The 19,960-nt window shown below is 56.4% G+C and overlaps 1 protein-coding gene across 1 annotated transcript; it reads right to left on the reverse strand.

The window, feature by feature from the left end:
* Positions 1-1,106: 1,106 nt before the first annotated feature.
* Positions 1,107-17,310, reverse strand: LOC131812981 (uncharacterized). Its single transcript, XM_059143031.1, has 6 exons — positions 17,289-17,310; positions 15,334-17,215; positions 10,887-14,284; positions 10,379-10,730; positions 2,300-2,478; positions 1,107-1,665 (listed from the first exon to the last, which is right to left on the reverse strand). Exons 1-2 carry the CDS (start codon positions 17,308-17,310, stop codon positions 16,266-16,268), a joined length of 972 nt encoding a protein of 323 aa, XP_058999014.1. The 3' UTR covers positions 1,107-1,665; positions 2,300-2,478; positions 10,379-10,730; positions 10,887-14,284; positions 15,334-16,265.
* Between the last annotated feature and the right edge of the window lie 2,650 nt (positions 17,311-19,960).

A 19,960-nucleotide genomic window follows, 5' to 3' on the forward strand; every position in this document is an offset into this window, starting at 1 on the left:
AATTTGTTCACAATTCTGCATAATGCAGAGTTTGGGGAAAAAAAAAAAAAAAGAAAGAAAGTTAAGCCAAAGGCAACCGAAAACTTCCATGTAATTGTAGATGGAACTGACAAAAAACGTTGTGCCCTGGTTTACTGCTCTTAGCAAGGATACTCTTCCCCTCATCCCTATGTGTCCTGATCAGGTGTCTTCCCAGCTGTCAAGGACATCAGGGCTGAGCCAGCGTTGAAATGACCTGAAGAGCTTAGAATACCTATAAAAGCAGTAAGTCAAAATCTGGAAAAGATGAAGTATATTATTATATTTCTTATTAAAATACTAATACTGTTTAAGGGGGCCAATATATTTTTGTATGAACTATAAAGAAAATAAAATACAAATTGCTTATTAACAACACTGTGTACTGGGGCAGGGGCACCTGGGTGATCCAGTCCCTTAAAAGTCCAACTCCTGGTTTCACTTCAAAGCTTGATCCAGCCATTCCGTCATTCAGTCCGTCATCCCTCCCCCCATCTGTCCGTTCATCCATCCGTCCATCTAAATACTTGTCAAACACCAACTCTGTCCCAGGCCCTGTTCCAGGCATGGGGGCCAGAGCAGAGAACCACAGACAAAAACCCTTGCCTGCAGAGAGCTGGCATCCAGGAAGGGGAGACAGACAGTAAACAAAGAAACAGAGAAACCCGCAATGTCAGGTAATGACAGGGTGTAAAGATAGCAGCGGAGTGGGTAGGTGGTGGCCGATGTGGTCAGGACTCTCAGCCACCCTTGAGCTGAGCCCCGACTCAGGGGAGGTTTGAGCCTTCTGAAAATCGCGAATAAGAACAAGTTAAAAAGCCCTAGATTGGGACTTTGCTTTCCTTGATTTTTTTCTTTGTTAACTTATTTTTTTTTAAGATTGATTTATTCATTTTAAAGAGGGAGAGGGAATCTCAAGCAGACTCCAGACCCCACGCTGAACATGGAGCCCAACGTGGGGCTGGATCCAGCATCCCGGTATCATGACCCGAGCGAAACTAAGAGTCACATGCCTCAGCCACTGAGTCCCCCTGAACTTTTATTTACTTATTTATTTAAAGATTTTATTTATTTATTTGACAGAGAGAGAGATCACAAGTAGGCAGAGAGGCAGGCAGAGAGAGGGAAGCAGGCTCCCTGCTGAGCAGAGAGCCCGATGCAGGGCTTGATCCCAGGACCCTGAGATCATGACCTGAGCTGAAGGCAGAGGCTTTAAGCCACTGAGCCACCCAGGCGCTTCCCCCAAACTTTTAAACGTCCTCCCTGTCTTTGGTGCATGAAAGGGTCAGTGTTAGTGTCCTGGGTCGGCTCTAAGATCCAGGGCCACCAACCGGGAAGGCTAGAAAACCAGAAACGGATCGTCTCACGGTTGTGGGGCCGGAAGTCTGAAATCAAGGTCTCGGCAGGGTCGTGTCCCTCCAAGGTGCTGGGGAAGGAACCGCTCCAGGCCCTGCAGGGCTTCCAGCCTTCCGGGTGCCACGCACATCGCTCGGGTCCTCCAGTGCCTTGTCCCCACACAGCGGCCCCCAGTGTCCTCACGTCTTCTTCCCTCTGCGGCTGGTTCCGTGTCCCCGTCTGTCCTTTCCATAAGGCGCCGTCAGATTGGGTTAGGGCCCGCCCCGATGCCGCATCCTGCCTGGGTCACCTCTGGAAGAAGCCCGTCCCCGGTCCCCGAGGCAGGTCACCGCCTGGGCTCCGGGGGTTCGAGCCTCTGTCCTTCCTAGGCGGCACCATTCACGCCACATCTGCCGGACGCCGAGACAACCTCGTAGGGACGGTCCCGTGGAGCCTCAGCCCCTGGAGCTCGGCCTTTGCCCCCTGCCTTCCTGGGGTGAGAGGCCGGAGGCCCCAGCCGCCCCTTCAGTCCCCGGCGGAGTCTGCGGCGGACACTCGCGGGGGTCGGGCCGGTTCTGCGCCCCCCGCCCGGGCCGGCCACGGCTCCTCCGCAGCACACGGGGTGCGGGGCCCAGGCCGGAGGGGGACGGGCAGCCGCGAGGTCAGCTGCCTCATGGTACAGAGGGGAAACTGAGGCCCAGGGGCCAAGGCTGGCCTCGGAAGACCACAGAGGGAGCCAGGATGACCTCGGGTCCTGGGCTCGGCCGCCCCCTGCCACACTCAGCTTACACGTTCTGTTCTAGAAGACTTCACGGAATACCTAGGCCAAGGCCCCTCATTACGTGTCCTGCTGCACCGACCATGACACCCCACGCTCCAGCCCTCCATGCCTGGTGCCCTCCTGCCCCGTCCCCCAGCCCCAGCTCCGCCCGGATCTCTCCCTCACCTCCTCAGGCATTTCCTCAGAGGAGCCTCCTCCTGGCTCTTCTCATCCCCTTTCCACAGGGTTTATGGTTGGAAGGTGAGGAGCCAGCCCTGGCGGGGTTGCGGGGGACAGAGGGCCTCAGGCCTTGGGATGGCCTGTCCCCTGGAGGAGCGGGAGTCGGGCCGGCAGGAGAGGGAGGCCTGCACGGGAGAAATGGACGGGGTGTGCCTGAGGGGAGACTCCCCCGACGCCGTGTGACAGAGGGCCACAGCACTGGGGACAGCCAGGTTCTGAGAGGGAGGGAAGAAAGGAGGGAGACTATTACAGAGTTCAAGGAAAATCTAACTTTCGTGTTAAATAGGATTCAACCCTCTTCGTTCTACCTAAAACAGTATCATCTGTCACCTTTCAAACGCTTCAACCGACTTGACTTTTCTCCACAGAACTTATCACCTGAAATACTTGATGTGTTTACTCATTGCCCATCACCTCCCTCCGCTCTGTAGAGCAAGCACAGGGGAGCAGGGTCTGGGTTTTGTTCATCGCTGAGCCCTGATGCTAGGATGTAATACCCACTCACTAAAAACCCGTGGTGTCTACTTTAAAGTCATCTCCACCCCCAGCGTGGGGCTCGAACTCATGACCCCGAGATCAAGAGTCACACGTTCCACCGACGGAGCCAGCCAGGCCGCCCCTGCAGACGGGAGACTTGATCTCAATGAAATATTTGGTTCAGCAGGGACAAGAGCTGCATAATCATGATAAACTGTGGTTATTTATTATTATTATTATTATTGTTGTTGTTGTTGTTGTTGTTGTTATTTTACCAAACTTGTGATGTAACCATTCTGGGGAGATGGGTGTAAGCACTTTGGGGGAATGCAGGGTGACTGTGGACGTAGGGGGTGAGGGAAGAAAGTGTTTAGGAACCGTGGTGGGAGGTTAAGAGGTGATGTTGGAAACTGAAACATGAAGGAAGAGCTGGGTAAACATGATTTTAGGAAAGATGGAGGCGGGCGTTCAGGGAAACAGCCGGAAGCCTGAGGGATGTGCCTCAGGGTAAACAGCCTCGGGATGGGGAGAGAGGACCGTTATTTTCCAAGATAAGGCTTTTAATGCACTTTTCTTTTCTTTTCCTTTGTAAACTCTGTTCTTTCCTTACTTGTGTGTGTTTTCTAAAGATTTTATTTATTTGATAGAGAGAGAGAGACAGCAAGAGCAGGAGCACAAGCAGGGGGAGTAGGAGAGGGGGAAACAGTCTCCCCACTGAGCAGGGAGCCCGATGCGGGGCTCGATCCCAGGACCCTGGGATCATGACCTGAGCCGAAGGCAGAGGCCCAACGACTGAGCCACGCCCGTGCCCCCTTTCATCACCTTGTTAAAAATAAGTTAGTAGCATTGAGCTTGGAGGAAACAGAGACTCTCAGGGTTGCACGAGGTCCTCGAGTTCAGCCACTGGGCTCCCTCTCCGGGGGGCTCACTTCCCACACGCAAGCCAGCTGCTCCCATCTCTGCACCAACACCACGGGGAACTCACTGCCTGCTCTACAGAATCACGGGCCTCGCTGGGCCCCGCGGAGCTCTGCTCCCACGTGGCCTGTGCTCACCGGTCCTGACTATGTTCTCAACAGCCCCAGAGACAGAAGGGGCTTTACTGGGGTGGGGGAATGGCAGAGACACAGAATGCGGGTACTTTGCGGGAGCAGCAGGCCCCCGGAGAATCCTTAGCAAATGGACATTCATTTGAGGGCAGAGGCGGCTCAGCCTCGGGGAGCAGGAGGTGCTAGGGGGCCAGGAGAGGATGGGCTGAGACTGCAGAAGCCTTGGGAGGGGAGCCTCAGGGACCCTGGGGCTTGCCGTCTCTGCGTCTGCACCGGTCAGGGCCTCTGGCTGGAGGGAATCATCTGGCCCCTGGGAGCTGGGGGGCAGGTGCCTGGTCACTACTTGCTTCCTGAGCGCCTGCCGCCTGTGCCTGGCCTTCTAGGCTTCCTGTCCCACTGGCAGACGAGGACTCTGAAGGTCAGGGAGGTTGCTAAAGGGAACAGGACCCAGGACAGAACACGATGAAGGTCATGATGCCAAATCAGGCTGCCCTGTCCTATGAGCTGGGTGTCCTCCCTCTTTGCCTGCCCTCCTGTGCATCACAGGGGCCACGAACTTAAGTTGATCAGAAAGGGATGGTGTTGGACTCTTCAGCGCTGGGAAGCAGTGAAACCCACACAACCTGGGCCTGGCGCTCCGCAATAACCAACTTTTCCCACTAGAGGGCACTGCGGGACAGAAACCCGGTCCAGGCCAGGGGGACACCAGCACCTGATGCCATGCGGGCGGGTGAGAAGGAGCTGTCTCTGTGACAACTGACTCCTTGGGTCCTCCCTGCGGATCCAGGACTAGGTACTCTCCGGAACCCCCACTTTACAGGTTAAGAAACTGAGGCTCAGTGTTGTTCTATGATTTGTCCCAAGCCACCAAGTTGCAAGCGGGGGAGGAGAGCACGAACTCACCTCTGACCCCAGAGCCTCAACTGCTGACCACCTGACCCCCGCCCCTATGCTCTTTGGTTCTGTCTTTCCTCCTGGGTCCCTTCCAGATGGTCTCCTTGACCTCCGTGGGATTTGCCCAGGCTTGCTCGAGGTGCGGAAGGTCTCAGGAATTCACAGGAATCGCTGCAGCCCAAGGCAGGGATGTGGGGAGTGGGCAGGCGCCTGGGGAAGGAGCTGGGGCTGTGGGACCAGTGGGGGGCATGAGAAGGGAGATCCCAGGCCACAGAGCTGGGAGTCCTCCTGCGCTGGCCCCTGGCACAGCCGGTCCCCCTGGGAGCCCGCCAGGCTTATTAATATCCTGCTGAGTCAGGGGGCTCTTCAGTTTCCAAATCACAAGACTCAGGGGCTGAGCGGGGCAAGAATATTCCTGACTCCCGATGCCCTGTCTCTCCCACCTGCACTGCCCACACCAGGCCAGAAGCCCCACAGCTCTGAGCTGCCCTGTGGCCTGGGGACAAGTGTCCTGACTGTGGAGACATGACCCCCCACTCCAGGGTTGGAGTCAGGCCGTGCTCCTCAACAGCCTGGCCCACAGGAGGGGCGAAGAAGCCGGAGCTCTTCTTCTAGAGAATGCTTTCCTGGGAGGGCCTACTGTGCGTCCAGCCCTGTCCCGCTCACTGGGGGTTCCGCAGCGGGGGCAGCATGGTCAGGCAGCTCTGGGTCTGCCTACGCGGGGCCCCCAGTCGGCAGCCACAGCCAGCTGGTCTCAGCCAGGCACTGATGGAAGCTGGTCTTACCCGGAGCTCTCGGGAACACTTGGGGCAGGGTCCCGTGATCCCTGGTCCTATGGGTAGGACCTGGCCAAAGGGAAGGGCACCAGAATTCGGGGAGGGATGTGGTGACCACGGCAGCAGAGCGGGCCGGACTGCAAAGGACAAAATAAAGCAGATACATCAAAGACAGCCGCCCGGGACGGAGGCCTCCTGGGCCCTGGCTCTCAGCCCTTGGCACCCCTTCCCATCCTAGCTCCAGAGGGCTGCCCCGCACCCCTGTGTTGTAGCCGCAGACCCACGAGGCCCTGCACAGGCAGGCGGAGCTAAGATCATCTGGGACCACCAGGTCCTCTGATTTCCCGAGTCACGGCCTAAAAAACGTTTACTGAGGACGTCCCAGGCTCCAGGGCCTGGCCTGATACGCAGGTCACCGACTTAGCTCCGCAGGTCTGTTCTCGCATTTTACAGACGCTGAGGCCCACAAGCCAAAGTCACAGGCCACTAAGTGACAGAGCCAGGCCTCTAGCCCGGGGGTGGCTGATTCCCGAGCCTTCATTCTTCTTTTTTTAAGATTTTACGTATTTATTTATTTAGAGAATCTAAAGCAGACTCCCCACTGAGCGCAGAGCTGAATGTGGGGTTTGATCTCAGAACCCTGAGATCACAACCTGAGCTGAAACCAAGAGGCGAGCGCTTAACCCATGGAGCCACCCAGGTGCCCGGCGATTTCCCCTTTTAACTGCCTCCAGGCCGTGCACCCTGCATGGGAACTCTGTCACGGCGACTGCCCCCCACAGCCTGCCTGCCGCTTCCCTCGGTGGGACTGCAGCTCTGAGGCCCCTGTCCACGGAGCCCTTATCAGCCAGCTCCACAGGTCACAGAGCCCGGGACAGGCAGCCACCGCCCCAGGCCCTCGCAAGTCCCGTTATCAGGGCACACATTCCAACCGGGCCTCTCCCCAAGGAGGGGGAGATAAAGCCTGCCACTTTCCGGTCCTTCTTCAGAGTTTTGTCAAGTGGTGAGGGGCTCCTCTGGGGACCGTAAGGGGGCTGTGGGAACAGGAAGACAAGGCATTCTGCCTGTTTCTTCAGCCAGCTGGGGAACACACCAGGGGCTTGGCCGATTGGCCCCCAGGCCTAGAACCCGATCCTCCATGGGGGGACCCCAGGCTGGGGTGCCAAGCAGGGAGGGACAACTGCTTCCTTGGAAGCCCTGGGGCCCGAGGAGCCAGGATGTGGTTGGTGAAGAGGGCCGGGTCTCAGCCAGAGGCTGGCGGATGCTTCTGGAAGGGTCTCGAAGCGCCCACCTTCTTCACCCGCCTGCCTGCCTCGTGAAGCCTCAAGTTTCTCATCCCTCCATTACTGTTACTGCAAGTCTCACCTCTTGGGGCTGTGGGGTAAAATATGGCATCCTGTGTAAAGGTCACCCGGCCGGCTTTGCTGGAAAGTCTGTGTGGGCCTCACACGCACGTTTATTCAGCACTAGCCAAGTGGCCGGCACACGCCAACCTCTGTGCTTGGCCAACTCCAGGAATGAGACACGATGGTTATACCCACGGCGTGCATGGAGACTACAAGGCCTAGACTAGGAACTGGCTTGTCTGGGGTCACACAGCTCTAAGGGAGAACCAGGGCTGCATCCCAGGAGGTCTGATCTTGGCCTGCAGGCTCTTTGTTGCCAGGGTCCCAGGCTTTCAGATGAATTCACTTATCACCTTGTCTACACAGCAGGTGCTCAGAAGTCCCACGTGAAGCTCAGGTTCCTATGGCAACAGTGCTGCAGGGGGGACCCCCCTAGCCCCCAGCAACAACTGTGTGGGAGCCGGGTGGTGGCCAGCTGGCTTTGGGCTCCAGCTCCGAGCCTGGAGTGGACATTCTGACGACAGGCAGAAGCAAATCAAACCCTTGCTGCAGGAAGACACCACGGCCACATAAGGCCCCCAGGGCGCTCACAGACGGCACTGAATGGCATTCAGCAGAGCAAGCAGGCTCAGGGACAGTGAGACCCAGAAGCAGAATGGCCAGTGTGACGCCTACATCCAGAGATCAAGGGCATACTACGAGGGAGCCGGCAGAAAGGAGCGATCAGGAAAGGAAAGAGTTAAAAGTCAAATCAGGGGGGCACCTGGGTGGCTCAGTGGGTTAAGCCGCTGCCTTCGGTCATGATCTCAGGGTCCTGGGATCGAGCCCCGCATGGGGCTCTCTGCTCTGCGGGGAGCCTGCTAACTCCTCTCTCTCTCTCTCTGCCTGCTTCTCTGTCTACCTGTGATCTCTCTCTGTCAAATAAATAAATAAAATCTTAAAAAAAAAAAAAAAGTCAAATCAGGGGTTGGTGGCCTGGCTGGCTCAGTTGGTGCAGACTTCCGATCCTAGAGTCGTGAGTTCGAGTCCCACGTCGGGGGTAGAGATTACTTACAAATAAAATCTTAAAAAAAAAAAATAAATAAAGCAAATTGTACGTCTAGAAGTGAAAAATATATTTCAGGGGTCCCTGAACTGGCTCAAGTCAGTTAAGCCTCTGCCTTCAGTTCAGGTCATCATCCCACGGTCCTGGGATCGAGCCCCGCATCGGGCTCCCTGCTCAGCGGGGAGCCTGCTTCCCCCTTTCTGTCTGCCTGCTGCTCCCCCTGCTTGTGCTCTCACTGACAATAAATAAAACTCTTAAAAAATACATATATATTTCAGTTAAAGTGACTGTCCATTGACTAGATCTGAAACTAAAGGGAAATGAAGATACGTGGGAGTTTTTTCTCAGAGTGTGAAGTGGAGAGGGAGGAGGGGAGGGTGAAGAGATGGGAGTCCGGGAGGCCGGGGCGGGCTGGGGCGGGCGGTGGGGACTTCCTGTGCTCTGCTGAACACACCGTGGGACTCTCCCCTCCGCCTGCTCGGGAGGAAACGGTTCAGGAGGAAGGAAGGTGGTGGGGGAAGGTGATGGGGGACGGAAGGCCCGGGCAGGAAGGGTGAAGGCGCCAGCGGTGTGGGTAAGGGGAAACAGACAGGAGCAAGGGCTTCCCCTGGGGCTTCAACCAAGCCGTGCTGCCTCGCCGGACAGCCCGGGAAAGCAGATCCGGGTGGGTTAAAGCTGGAGGCTGGTGTTGTTTCAGAGGGAGCCCGGCCTTTGCCAGGGTTAGACCTCAAGCCAGCTATGCACGCGAGCGTTTGGCAAGTAAAGCAAGAGAAATAGTATGTATTTCAAATCTGAGAGAGAAAAGTGAAAAGAAAAAACAAACAAACAAACAAAACTCAGTTCAAAAAGGGATGAGAGGGGCTCCTGGCTGGCTCGGTTGGTAGATCATGTGACTCTTCACCTCGGGGTTCTGAGTTCGAACCTCACGTTGGGGGTGACATGACATAAATAAGTAAAAATTTAAAGGAAAAAAAAAAAGGGACGAGAAAGGATAAAAAAGAAACAGGAAACGTAGAACATATAGAAAATGAAACAAAATAAGATGGAAGAAATTAGTCCAAATATATCCATAAGAACAGTACACAGAATTAGACTCAACTCATCAGTGAAAAGATTCTAAAGTTGGGTGGGAAAAACTATCCAGACGGATGAAGTTTAGAAAGGATCCGCTGGGGGGTGCCTGGGTGGCTACTTGGTGGGGCGCCCAACTCTTGATTTTAGTTTAGGTCGTGATTCCGGGATTCTGGGATGGAGTGTTACGTCGGGCTCTGTGCTCTGCGTGGAATCTGCTCGTCCCTCTCCCTCGGCTCCTCCCCCGCTCGTGTGTGCTCGCTCTCTCTCTCTCAAATACGTAAATAAAAACTTTAAATAAAAATAAATTCTCTTATTCAAAATAATATATATATAAAGGATCCACTGAAAATGTAATGATCCAGAAAGGTTAAAAAATGAAAGGATGAGAGGGCGCCTGGGGGGCTCAGTCAGTTCAATGTCTGCCTTCGGCTCAGGTCATGATCCCGGAGTCCTGGGATCGAGTCCCATGTCGGGCTCCCTGCTCTCCCTCTGCCCCTCCCCCAAACTAGTGCGTGTGTGCGCACGCTCTCTCTCCCTCTTGCAAAATAAATAAAATAAAATCCTTAAAAAAAAAAATGTGTGGGATGCACAGAAATGATCTGTCGAGGAAACTTTCAAGTTTAAATGCTTATCTTAAAAGAAAGGCTGAGGGACACCTGGCTGGCTCGGTCGGGGGAGCATGGGACACTTGACCTCGGTGTTGTGAGTTGGGTAGAAAGAGGACTTTGAAAAAAGAGAAAGAGAGAGAGAGAGAGAAGTCTAGTGAAGTATAAGAATGTGGCAGAAAATGATGCCATTTCATGAAAAGACAAATCAGAGCTCATGTGTGCTAAAGAAAACGGGGTGTGGTCGTGTAACAAGGCCGGGAAAGGAGGCTTCTGGGACCTTCTCTTTGTGAACCCAGCAAGTAGGGATGAAAGAAGCCCGCTTAGGGGGTCTGGGTAAGTGTCAGCTATTGCATCTTTGGTGCTTTTATCAGTGGAAGCTGCCGTTATCATGCTTGTCTGGGCTAGCCCAGACATGGAGACGGGGGAGGGGGTTAACGTGGCTCCCCCCACCCCCAATTTCCTGGGGTGGGGGTCCGGGAACAGGGACTGGCCTGGTCTGGGAGCCTGCTCAGGGCCCCTCTGGTTAAAGTGAGTGCGCTTCGCTGCCGTGACCGTGCTGACAGCCTCCTGTCTGCACCGGACTGTGTTGGTTACAATGAACAGAAACTCCGTCCTGTCCCATCCCCAAGAGACTTGATCACTCACCCACCAGAGACATGTAAGGACCGAAACCCCGACACAGCCAGTTCTCAAAACAACCCCGTTCATCCCGTTAGAGATGCTGATGCCGGTGCTCTGAGCAGTCAGGAGACTCACCCGACGTCGTGCAGCCTCGACCTGCTGACCCAGAGCCTGGTTTGGGTTCATCCGCAGGAGGAAAAACCGAGGAACTAACAGCCAGTGACTCTGCAGTCTCAGGACTTGTAGGAGCAGAATAAACACAAACCGGTTTCCCTGTCTCATCCACAGGGGTGGTGGGGTGGGTAAGAATTAGTGACAGAATTAGGTACCTAGGCCTTGCTGAACCAGCTGGGGTGGTGACTCTTGCTATAAGGCTCAGAGGCTTGGGCCACTCCCTAGCTGGACCCCACTGATTTTTCCAGCTGAGGGTCCTGGAGGTCAAGGTTGCTGGTTCTCAGTTTGGGCTGTCCTGGAGTCACCTGGGGAGCTTGGAAAAAAATCACCTGGTAGAGACCACACCCCAAGCCAGGGACATCTGAACCTCTGCAGGTGGGTTTCCTTATTCTTTTAAATAACTGAACGACATTGCTCTGTCTTATTCTCCCGCCCTGAGAGAGGCCACCTGCTTCCAGCGACCTCTTACCTCTGTCGGGCAGCACGATCTTGCTCTCAGCATGCCAGGCTGTGGACCAGCACTCGGGAGGGCCACCAGCACGCTTCGGGTTCATGAACAAGGGAAGGGCAGATGACACAAACAGGTAACTCGCAAAGAAGAAAAACAAAGGCGACAGCTAACAGTGCCTGAGAAAACATACAGTCTTTGGATGAATTTGCTGGGGCTGCCATTGCAAACCCCCCCCACACTGGCTGTCTTAAACAACAGAAATACTCCCTGTTGAACAGAAGTAACTCATATTTACAGCAAACCTGGGGGTCCACTTTAATACCCATTCGAATGACTACCTTGCAAATGCAGGGATGTGTGGGCAGGAAGGTGGAGACTTGGGGCTCCTGACATCCCACCGGTGGGATTGTACATGGTGCAGCTACTGTGGAAAACAGGTAGGTGGAGGCTCCTCCAAAAGTCACACACAGAATTTCCCTGTCCCCCAGCCGTTCCACTCCAAAGTCTGTGCCTACAACTGACGACAGGGACTCACAGACACGCGTGCACAAACATTCACGACGGCACCGTTCACGACAGCTGGAGAATGCGGACTACCCAAACGTCTACCACAGGCTGGAGGGATAGACAAGATGTGGTCCCGCCACGCAATGGAATATTATTCATCTGTAAAAGGGAACGGAGTTCTGACATCTGGTACGTCAAGGATGAACCTGGAAGACACTACACCTAAAGCAACCAGATGCAACGATAGAATCATTGTATGATTCTATCTGCACGTTCTATCCAGAGGGACAGAGGGGCTCACCGAGAAGTAGGCGTGGGGTTTAATTCTGGAGTGATGCAAAGGGTTTGAAACAACCTTGTGAATATACTGAGGACCACCAAATTGTACACTTTAAATCGGTTAATTGTATATGGCATGTGAATTTCATCTCAATTAATAAAACAAACTGGTATAGATATATGGCTTTTCCATATCAGGGATCGCCAGGAGGCTGTTAAATGTCAAGGGGTAGATATTTAATTATTGATGGAGGCAGATATTCACAATATGTCAGTAAATGAAAAAAGTAGGTCATAGGACTACAGTGTTTAACGATTTTTTTTTTTTTTGGTCAAAATACATCATACTTTTATGAATGCATAAAAAATGTCTCAAAGGAATAACCAAAAAAATGTGTGCTTTTGGCTTTCCTCTACGTGCTCATTTTTAAATAATGAACATGCATTCTTATGTAACCAAAAAACAGGCTAAGTGGGGAAAGAGATGCTTTCTTAAATTCACCCTGTTCTCTGTGAGGCTCTCAGGAGACTCTCTGCGCATCTGCTGGCCTGGGGCCCCGGACTAGACTTTCTCTCTTATACAGGGGGGTGGGGATGGGCGGGGCAGGTCTGGGTCTTCCCCCGGGGACCCTTCTTTCTGTGCCAAGGTCACCCTAGGACCTTGCTCACTACTGTCCCTCCATGCAAACCCTTCTGGGTGAAGGATTTCAGCTGAGGAATGAGGGTTTCAAGACCCTTGCCCCGACTTGCCTGCCACCAGGGATGCCGCACCAGATGCAGCAGAGACCGAGCTGGGTCTCCAGGGGGCTCTGATCGCATCTCTGATCCCCCACTGGAGGTCCCTCCTGGAAGCCCGGCCCAGGCTTCGGCTCTGGGTGGGGCTCTTCCCAGGGCTTAGCTGGGGCTCCTGCCAGACCTCGCAGCTGGGCTGCTGGCAAGAGGCTTTTTCTCAGGGTCCTAGTGAGCGCTGAGCTCTGGCTGGAAGGGCTCCCTCTCCCACCATCGAGCCTAGATGTGGGCCAGGCTCTTAGCCTCAGGAACAGGGGGGCCCAGAGTGGCGCCGTGGCCAGGGTGGCAGTGGCGGGGCCGATGACAAGATGCAGGAAGGTTTCAGAAATTCTGCCGGTACCCGGCATGTCCTAGGCAGGGCCTGGGGACATTACAATCCTCAGGAGTAAGAGTGTGTATGTGTGTGCACAAACGTATGCATGTTAGGATTCCAAGAGAAAACAGAGGTCCACTAGTTGAATTTGAACTTTGAATAAATGAACAATTTTTCAGTATACATGCATTCCAAATATCACACCCTGCATTTTGACTTGCTAAATCTGGCAAGGCTGGTCTGTTTGCCAGTGTTTGAGTGTGCACATTAGTGCCAGAGCACACATGTGTGTGTGTAGAAACATAGGCAAGGCCAGGTGTAACAGGGTCACTGAGTGTGAGCCCATGCGTGTGCCATTTTCTTATGTAGGCGTGTGTATCAGTGTGTGTGCGTGAATGTGAACTTCCGTGTTTCCAGGTTTGCACCTACATGTACCGCAGCCTGTGAGGCGTTGGGCGTGGAAGTGTCTGTGAACGCGCAGGTTCCCTAAGAGGGCAGCTGGAAGCCAGCTTAGTGGTTGCCTGGGTGTGATTTCACGCGGGAGGAAACGACTCGGCCAGCCAGCCCGGACTGCGTGTGCACACACGTGCCTGTGCGCGGGAGCTCTGCGGGGCACGGGGAGGGCGCTCTGAGCTCCGAGCCCGTGCCAGGCACCCTGGTCCAGCAGCACCCTGGCTCCAAACAGCCCTCTTATCACGAGGCGCATTTCACACCCGGGGCAGAGTTAGGGGGAGCGCGGCCGGGCCATCAGCCCGTGCCCGGACACATGGGCTCACACGTGCGTTACATAAAAGCCGCGGGCCACAGTGGCAGCCAGATGTTCGGTTTCCTCCTGGAGCCAGATGGCCGCTGATCCGGGTGTCCGTGCATTTTTCTAACTCCTGCTATCCTGCCTCTTGCCCCTTCTGGAGTTTTCCACGGACGGGGAAAGGGTCTGGGGACACGGGGATTTCCGGCAGAACAGGTTGCTCCCACTTCCCCCAAGTGGGGGGCTCAGGAGGCTGGAGTGGGCTCTGCCGAGATGCCGGCGTCTCCTGGACAGCTCCTCGTACAGTGCTCATCCCACCCGGCCCACCCGGCCCGGGAAGCGCCCCAGCCCCGCCAGCAGGGTGGTGCAGGCCTGGGCCAGGTGCAGTGCTCCATGCTCCATTCCTGCCCCCAGCCTGGCTCGGGTCCTGCTCTCCCCAGAGCCTCGCTCTTCCTGTGCTGATGGCTGAGAGCCAGCTGGCCTGATAAACTCACGGCATTCGTGCCCCTGGGCCACAGACTGGGGGCTCCAACAAGAGAACACATTCACTCACGGTTCTAGAGGCCAGAAGTCCAAGGTCAAAGCGCTTTACCTTCTTCCTGGCTCTGCCCAGGATCTTCCTTCTGTGTGTGTCCGTGTCCAAATCTCTTCTTGCGCAGCCCCTGCCTTGCCGGGTTTGGGCCGCTCTCCGGGCTTCCTTTTAACTGAATCAGGTCTTTAAGGCCGTGGCAGCAAATGTAGTCACGTTCCGATGCTAGGGGTTTGGACGTCACCGTATTTCTGTACGGGGGGCGGGGGACACGGTTCAGCCCGTAATACCCAGGATGGTGTTTCCCAGAGAGGCGCCTCCCACCCCAGCCCCACCGTGGCCCAGCGGTCGTTTCTGGGGGAGCCTCAGAAACCCCAACTTCCTGCCTCTTAGTTTGACATATGATAACTTTATCAGGGGCCAAGGAGACATTTCAACGTTCTAGGTCGGGGGGACCCCTTCAATCCCAGCCACCAGCTCCTTTGGAAAGAAGGTTCGGACGAGGGTGCCTGGGTGGCTCAGTGGGTTAAGCCGCTGCCTTCGGCTCAGGTCATGATCTCAGGGTCCTGGGATCGAGTCCCACATCGGGCTCTCTGCTCAGCAGGGAGCCTGCTTCCTCCTCTCTCTCTGCCTGCTTCTCTGCCTACTTGTGATCTCTCTCTGTCAAATAAATGAATAAAATTAATAAAAAAAAAAAAAAAAAAAAAAAAAAGAAGGTTCGGACGACACACAGGGGACCTTGATGGGGCTGGAGGGGTCAGTGTGTGGCCTGGAGCCAGGGAGCCTGAGGGCGGGGGTTCAGGGGCAGCTCCACGGCGCCCTGGGCCCTGGGTGTGGTCCTGATGGTCTCACTGGGCCTCGTGTCACCGTGTCACCGTCTGTGCAGAGGCTGCCGGGCTGGGTGATCCCAGAGACCTCGGCGGGGGCGGGGGGACGGTGCTACTGGCCGCAGCAGCCCCTGGGGCTGGGGGTGGGCCCTAGGGAGGCACGCGGGCCAGGCTCTCATCGCCACTGGAACACCCCACGTGCACTTAGCGGCTTAAAGGAGCAGCAAGTCATCGTCTTACCGCCTGTGGGTAAGTCCATGCCCGTCTCACAGAGAGGCAGGGGGCGGCTATGATCAAGGTGTGGTAGGCCTGGTTCCTTCTAGAGCGTCCAGGGGAGTGTCCATTTCTTTCCCAGCTCCCAGAGGCCCTTCCCCCAGCCCGGAGGCCAGCAGGCTGAGCCCCTACCCAGCACACTCCGAGCTTTCGTCCCGCCCCTTTCACTTCCAAGGATCCTGCGACTGCATTGGGCCCACCTGGAGGAGCCGGATTCAGCTCCCTGCGTAGGGTCCGCTGGTCAGCAGCCTTGATTCCGTCCGCTGTCCCAATGCCCACCTAACAGAAGAGTCATGGTCCTGGGCATTTGGAAGCGGAGGTCCCTGGGGGGCTGTTACTCCGTCCATCACAGCACGCCTCGTGCATCATCCGGCCCTCCCGACCCTTGGGCAGTGGAGACTGTCATTGTCATCCTTGATTTGTCTACAGCTGGGCAGCGGTGATGACCTCCTTCGGGGAGTGGCAACTTGTGGGCTTGCGCCCGGGCTGCCAGCTGGGAGGCCTGGCTCCTAGCCCCTGCCTCCCGCTGCCTGGGCGTCGCTTCTGCTCCCCTCCCATCTCTGAATGTCCCGTGAGGAGAATGTCACAGGCGTGTGCACCGAGAGGGAGCTAGTTTGCACAGGGGTGTGGGTTCCAGCAGAGAGAAAAGCTTCCAGAAGCCTAAGAAACCGGTATCTACTCAGAGAGTCCTGGTTCAGAAAACGAATGCACGTTAACCACACTGGAATTAATACTTAAACATTAAAAAAGAGAAAGCGAATTCAGCAGGTGTGTGGCCGGTGGCCCCATGGGACGCTGTGGAAACACCCAGAGACACGACATCCAATGACACGGACAGCAGATTATAAAACAATATGCATCATTCCGCTTGGTTTGAAGTGTGTCTGTGTCCATGTGTGTGTGTCTGTGTGTATGTGTCCGCGTGTGTGTGTGTGTGTGTGTGTGTGTGTATGAGAATTTGGGCGGTGGTGTAGGGCACGGTAACGTGCTGGGTTACCTCAAGGCAATGTGACAGCAAAATGATGGATTAACTGGAAGGTTAATTTCTTCGTGCCTGACTTTTCCGTTTCCCCGCAGCAGGAATCTAGATCCTTCGCCACAAGGGCATGTGGGTTTGGATATAGCATTGGCCCTACGAGTGGCCCTCCCCGTCTCCTGCTAGCTCACGCGTCAGGCCAGGGTGATGGGCACTCTGGACCCATAGGCTTGAGCTCTGGCCCAGGCTGGCACCTATGTGCGTGCGTGTGCACGTGCCTCTGTGAGCACACGGAAGGGTCACCGGGACAAGCCCCAGGGCCACCTCTTCCCATGGCGGGGATGCAGCGTTTGGGGGCCCCGAGTCTTCCCTCGCCAGGTCCTCACTGTGACTGTGATGAAGCCTGATGCTTTGGCCTTCTCCAAGGGTCCCCCCCCCCCAGTGCCTGCCCCCAGAAGGCCAACTCCCAGTGCCTCTGTTACCTGTGAACTTGGACTTGGGCGGAGAAGCACTTTTTACAGATGAGGGTGCCGCTGCAGAGCCAGCAAGATCTCGGAGTTCCAGCCACGGGCCCACCTCACCCCTCGCAGCAGCCCTGGTCCTCCCACGCAGCTCCCTCTCTCCAGCCCCCCTTCCCCAGACCTCCCCACCAGACTGAACAGACGTTTGTCCCTTTTCCAGGGCTGGAGTGGGCTTCCTCCGTCTCACGGGACTTGAGCCACAGGGACCATGGTCACAGACTCCCTGATGCCTGCGGTTGCCACGGAGACGGAAGGAGGTGATCGGGTGCAAACTGTACTTCCAGCCACCCTGAGAGGTACTCACTGCCTCTGAGGTTCCTACAAGAGCTTTCCAGAAAGCCTGCTCCCGCAGGGAAGGAACACAGGTCCTCCACTCCCCGCCCTGGCCTGCCCGCCGCGACACCAGGGGCCAGGCAAACCACGCCGGAAGCCGGCCCGCGCCGGACCCACCATGACACGGGCACACGCCCACCCCCGGGTTCCGAGCTCCCAGCTGAGAGCTGCCCACCCGAGCCCCTAAGCCTCTGTGCCCGAGTGCCCCGGGGACACGCCTGGTCCTCTCTGGGGACACGGTGGTCCAGGGAGCTCATTCTGCTTTGCAACCTTCAGGGCGCCGGGCCCAACCCGGGGGCATGGCCTCCCTCACTCTAATGCTCACACCTGGGCAGGGCAAGCGTCATCCCCATTTTATAGAGGGGGAAACCGAGGCTCAGAGGGATCAAAGACTCGTCAGGGCCAGAGCCTGAAGCCAGGTGTGTCTGACTCTCCGGGGTGCGCTCTTCCTCAACACCCGCGGCCCCGCCCGACTCCAGCCTTGCCCTCCCCCCACAGGACCTTGACAGAGGAAACCCAGGCACGCAAAGCTCTGGCCCACATCTTTGGGGCCGGGTTACCTCGAGGGAACAGGTCCTCGGGCCTTTTCCTTATGGCACCAGGAGACACCGAGGGACACCTTCTCTGTCAAAGAGGCTCCCTCCAGATCCCCCCCAACAGGCTACGGCCCTGGCGTCCACACTCCCTTGGAGCCCTCAGTTGCAGTGACATCAGAGACGAGCCAACATTCCTGTTGTTTCTGTTGCCTGGACTTCTGCAAACCCTGCTCAGCCAGAGAGATGACCTTTGCAGGTTTCCGTGCTCAAGATCCTTGCGGGCAGCCTCCGGATTCCTGTTCTTCCAGCTCCCGGAAGGGATCACCTTTGCCCTGGTGGCTGGGTGCGTGGGTGGGGGAAGCTGGCCGACGGGGTGGGAGAGATTAGAAACCAAGAGGTGGGAGCGCACTGGGTGGATCCAGGCCCGGGTCCGGCCCACAGGAGGAGCGAGTGGGAGCCCCTGGGGTCTGGGTCCAGCAGACGGTGGGGGAGGAGAAGGAAGGGCAGAGGCGGTGTCCTAGTGAGAGCTCCTGGGGCTGGATCCTGCCCTACCTGACATCCAGCCTGGGGCAGTGACAGGGAATCTAGCCCAGGCGGACTTCAGACAACATGGCAGCCCTCTGGCACAGTGCGATTTGACCTTGTTTTTTTAAAAAGTGGTACACCTGAAACTAATGTGACCTTGTGTATCAACTCTACTTCTTCCTGCTTATTAAATATGGCTAAGTCCTTTCCCCTCCTCTCCCCTCCCCTGCTCTGCCCTCCCCTCCCCTCCCCTCCCCTCTTTCTTGTTCTTCCCCGCCTACCCCTCCCCTCCCTTCCTCTCCCCAGAGTCAGTTGTAAACTGAAGGGTCAGCTCCACTTTCTGAGAGGTTAGGAAAGGAGAAGCCTGAGATCTGAGGGTCAAAGAAAAAATCCTGCCAGTGCTACACAGACTCTCAGGAACGCAGAAGAGGCCAGCATTACCCTGAGGATCCCCGCAGACGCAGACAGAGCCAGGAAACAGCACAAACACCCCTCGCAGTTAGAGAGGCAAACATCCTTCACAAAATTTTTAGAATGTTTAGAAAAAGTATTGCGTCTTGACCCTGGGGTTTTGTCCCAGGTGTGCAGGGCTGGTGTACCATCCGGAAACCAGCGCTCAGAATTCACCGTAAACAGAAAGGGCCGTTATTGGCTGTGGTCACAGAAGGGCATTCAGGATACCCACGTGAGCACACGCACACACTGTCTCCCTGTTTCCGTCACTGGGAGCTAGGAGCTGTCCCCTAGCCACCCCTACCCGCCCACATCCCCCTGGGGACTCTCCAGGAGCAGTGGGGTGATGGCGGGTTCCCCAGGAATTGTACCCCACCCCTCCCCCTGCTCTGCCCTCACGGGTCCCCTCAGAGGGGTCCATCCATGACATCTGGGTGGCATCCTTGAGCACAGACCTGCCCGGCTTCCACAGCAAGGGCACCCCTGCATCACACGCGAGCTCCCAGGGACCGCTGTCATCCCCGTCTGACCGAGCAGCACACGGGGTCTCCAAGGGGGGATGGCATCCCTGCCAGGAAGGACTGGCATCGGCCTGAGCCTGGGTCCCTAGTACCCAGGGTTCCCGACACCCCCAGGAGGTACCTCCCAGATGAGCCTTCCCAGGGGCCTTTCCTCGTAAGCATTTATCAGGCCCTTGGCATCCCCCCAGCCCCCTCTAAGCCTTAGGGGGGCTGCTGAGAACCCTCCATTCTTCAGAAACCCCTTCTCATCCTAAAGACTCCAGAGACCACCCCCCACCCTCTGCAGATGGGGCACCAGAGGGCAGCAGCCCGTCCCCAGCCCAAAGCTGGAGCAGGATCCACCGTGGATCGCAGATTTCCAGGGCGGGGGCGAGGCGGGGAGGAAGACACCCTCACCCCTTCTGCTCGGCGTCTCATAAACTCAGCACCTGGGAGCATCTGGGGAAAGGAGCAGAATGTATTTTAAAGACTCCAGAAGTAGCCAACGGCCTGGACCGGACGCAGGGGCTTTTCGTCGTGGTGGCCCGGCCGGTTGGGGGCCCCAGAACTCCTCCAGGGGAATGACAAGGTGCAGATGTCCTGGTCCCCTCCAGCAGGGCAGGGAGCCCTGGAAGCTCAAAAGAGAAGCCGGGGGTCTTGGGGGAGTGGGCGGGTACCCGTCTGCGGGGGCCACGGCCCAGCTGGGTGTGGGGGGAGCCACAGCCATCCAGCATGTGAGGACTCGGGTTCCCTGCAGCAGGAGGGGCGGGCGGTCAGCCCGGAGGGCCATCCTGGTGGAGCACTCTGGGTCCGGAGACCCCCCCCACCTCCATCACGGGCAGCTGGTGGGCTGCAGCATGTTGCCCACTGAAACCTTGGGCAAGTCGCCCACCCTCTCTGAGCCTCTTTTTTCTCATGCACACAATGGGCACGTCAATGGCCCCACTCAGAGGGGTCGAGCCGTCACACACTAAGTGCTTGTT

The sequence above is a fragment of the Mustela lutreola genome, chromosome 12, assembly GCF_030435805.1.
Source record: "Mustela lutreola isolate mMusLut2 chromosome 12, mMusLut2.pri, whole genome shotgun sequence".
NCBI classification, from domain to species: domain Eukaryota; kingdom Metazoa; phylum Chordata; class Mammalia; order Carnivora; family Mustelidae; genus Mustela; species Mustela lutreola.

What these genes read in the sequence shown, in the direction of transcription:
- LOC131812981 (XM_059143031.1), bottom strand. Translation starts at nt 17,310, where the DNA reads ATGACGCTTGCCCTGCCCAGGT. An exon ending in GACGCTTGCCCTGCCCAGGT is followed by an intron (nt 17,216 to 17,288) that starts GTGAGCATTAGA and finishes AAGCAGAATGAG; the next exon opens with CTCCCTGGACCACCGTGTCC.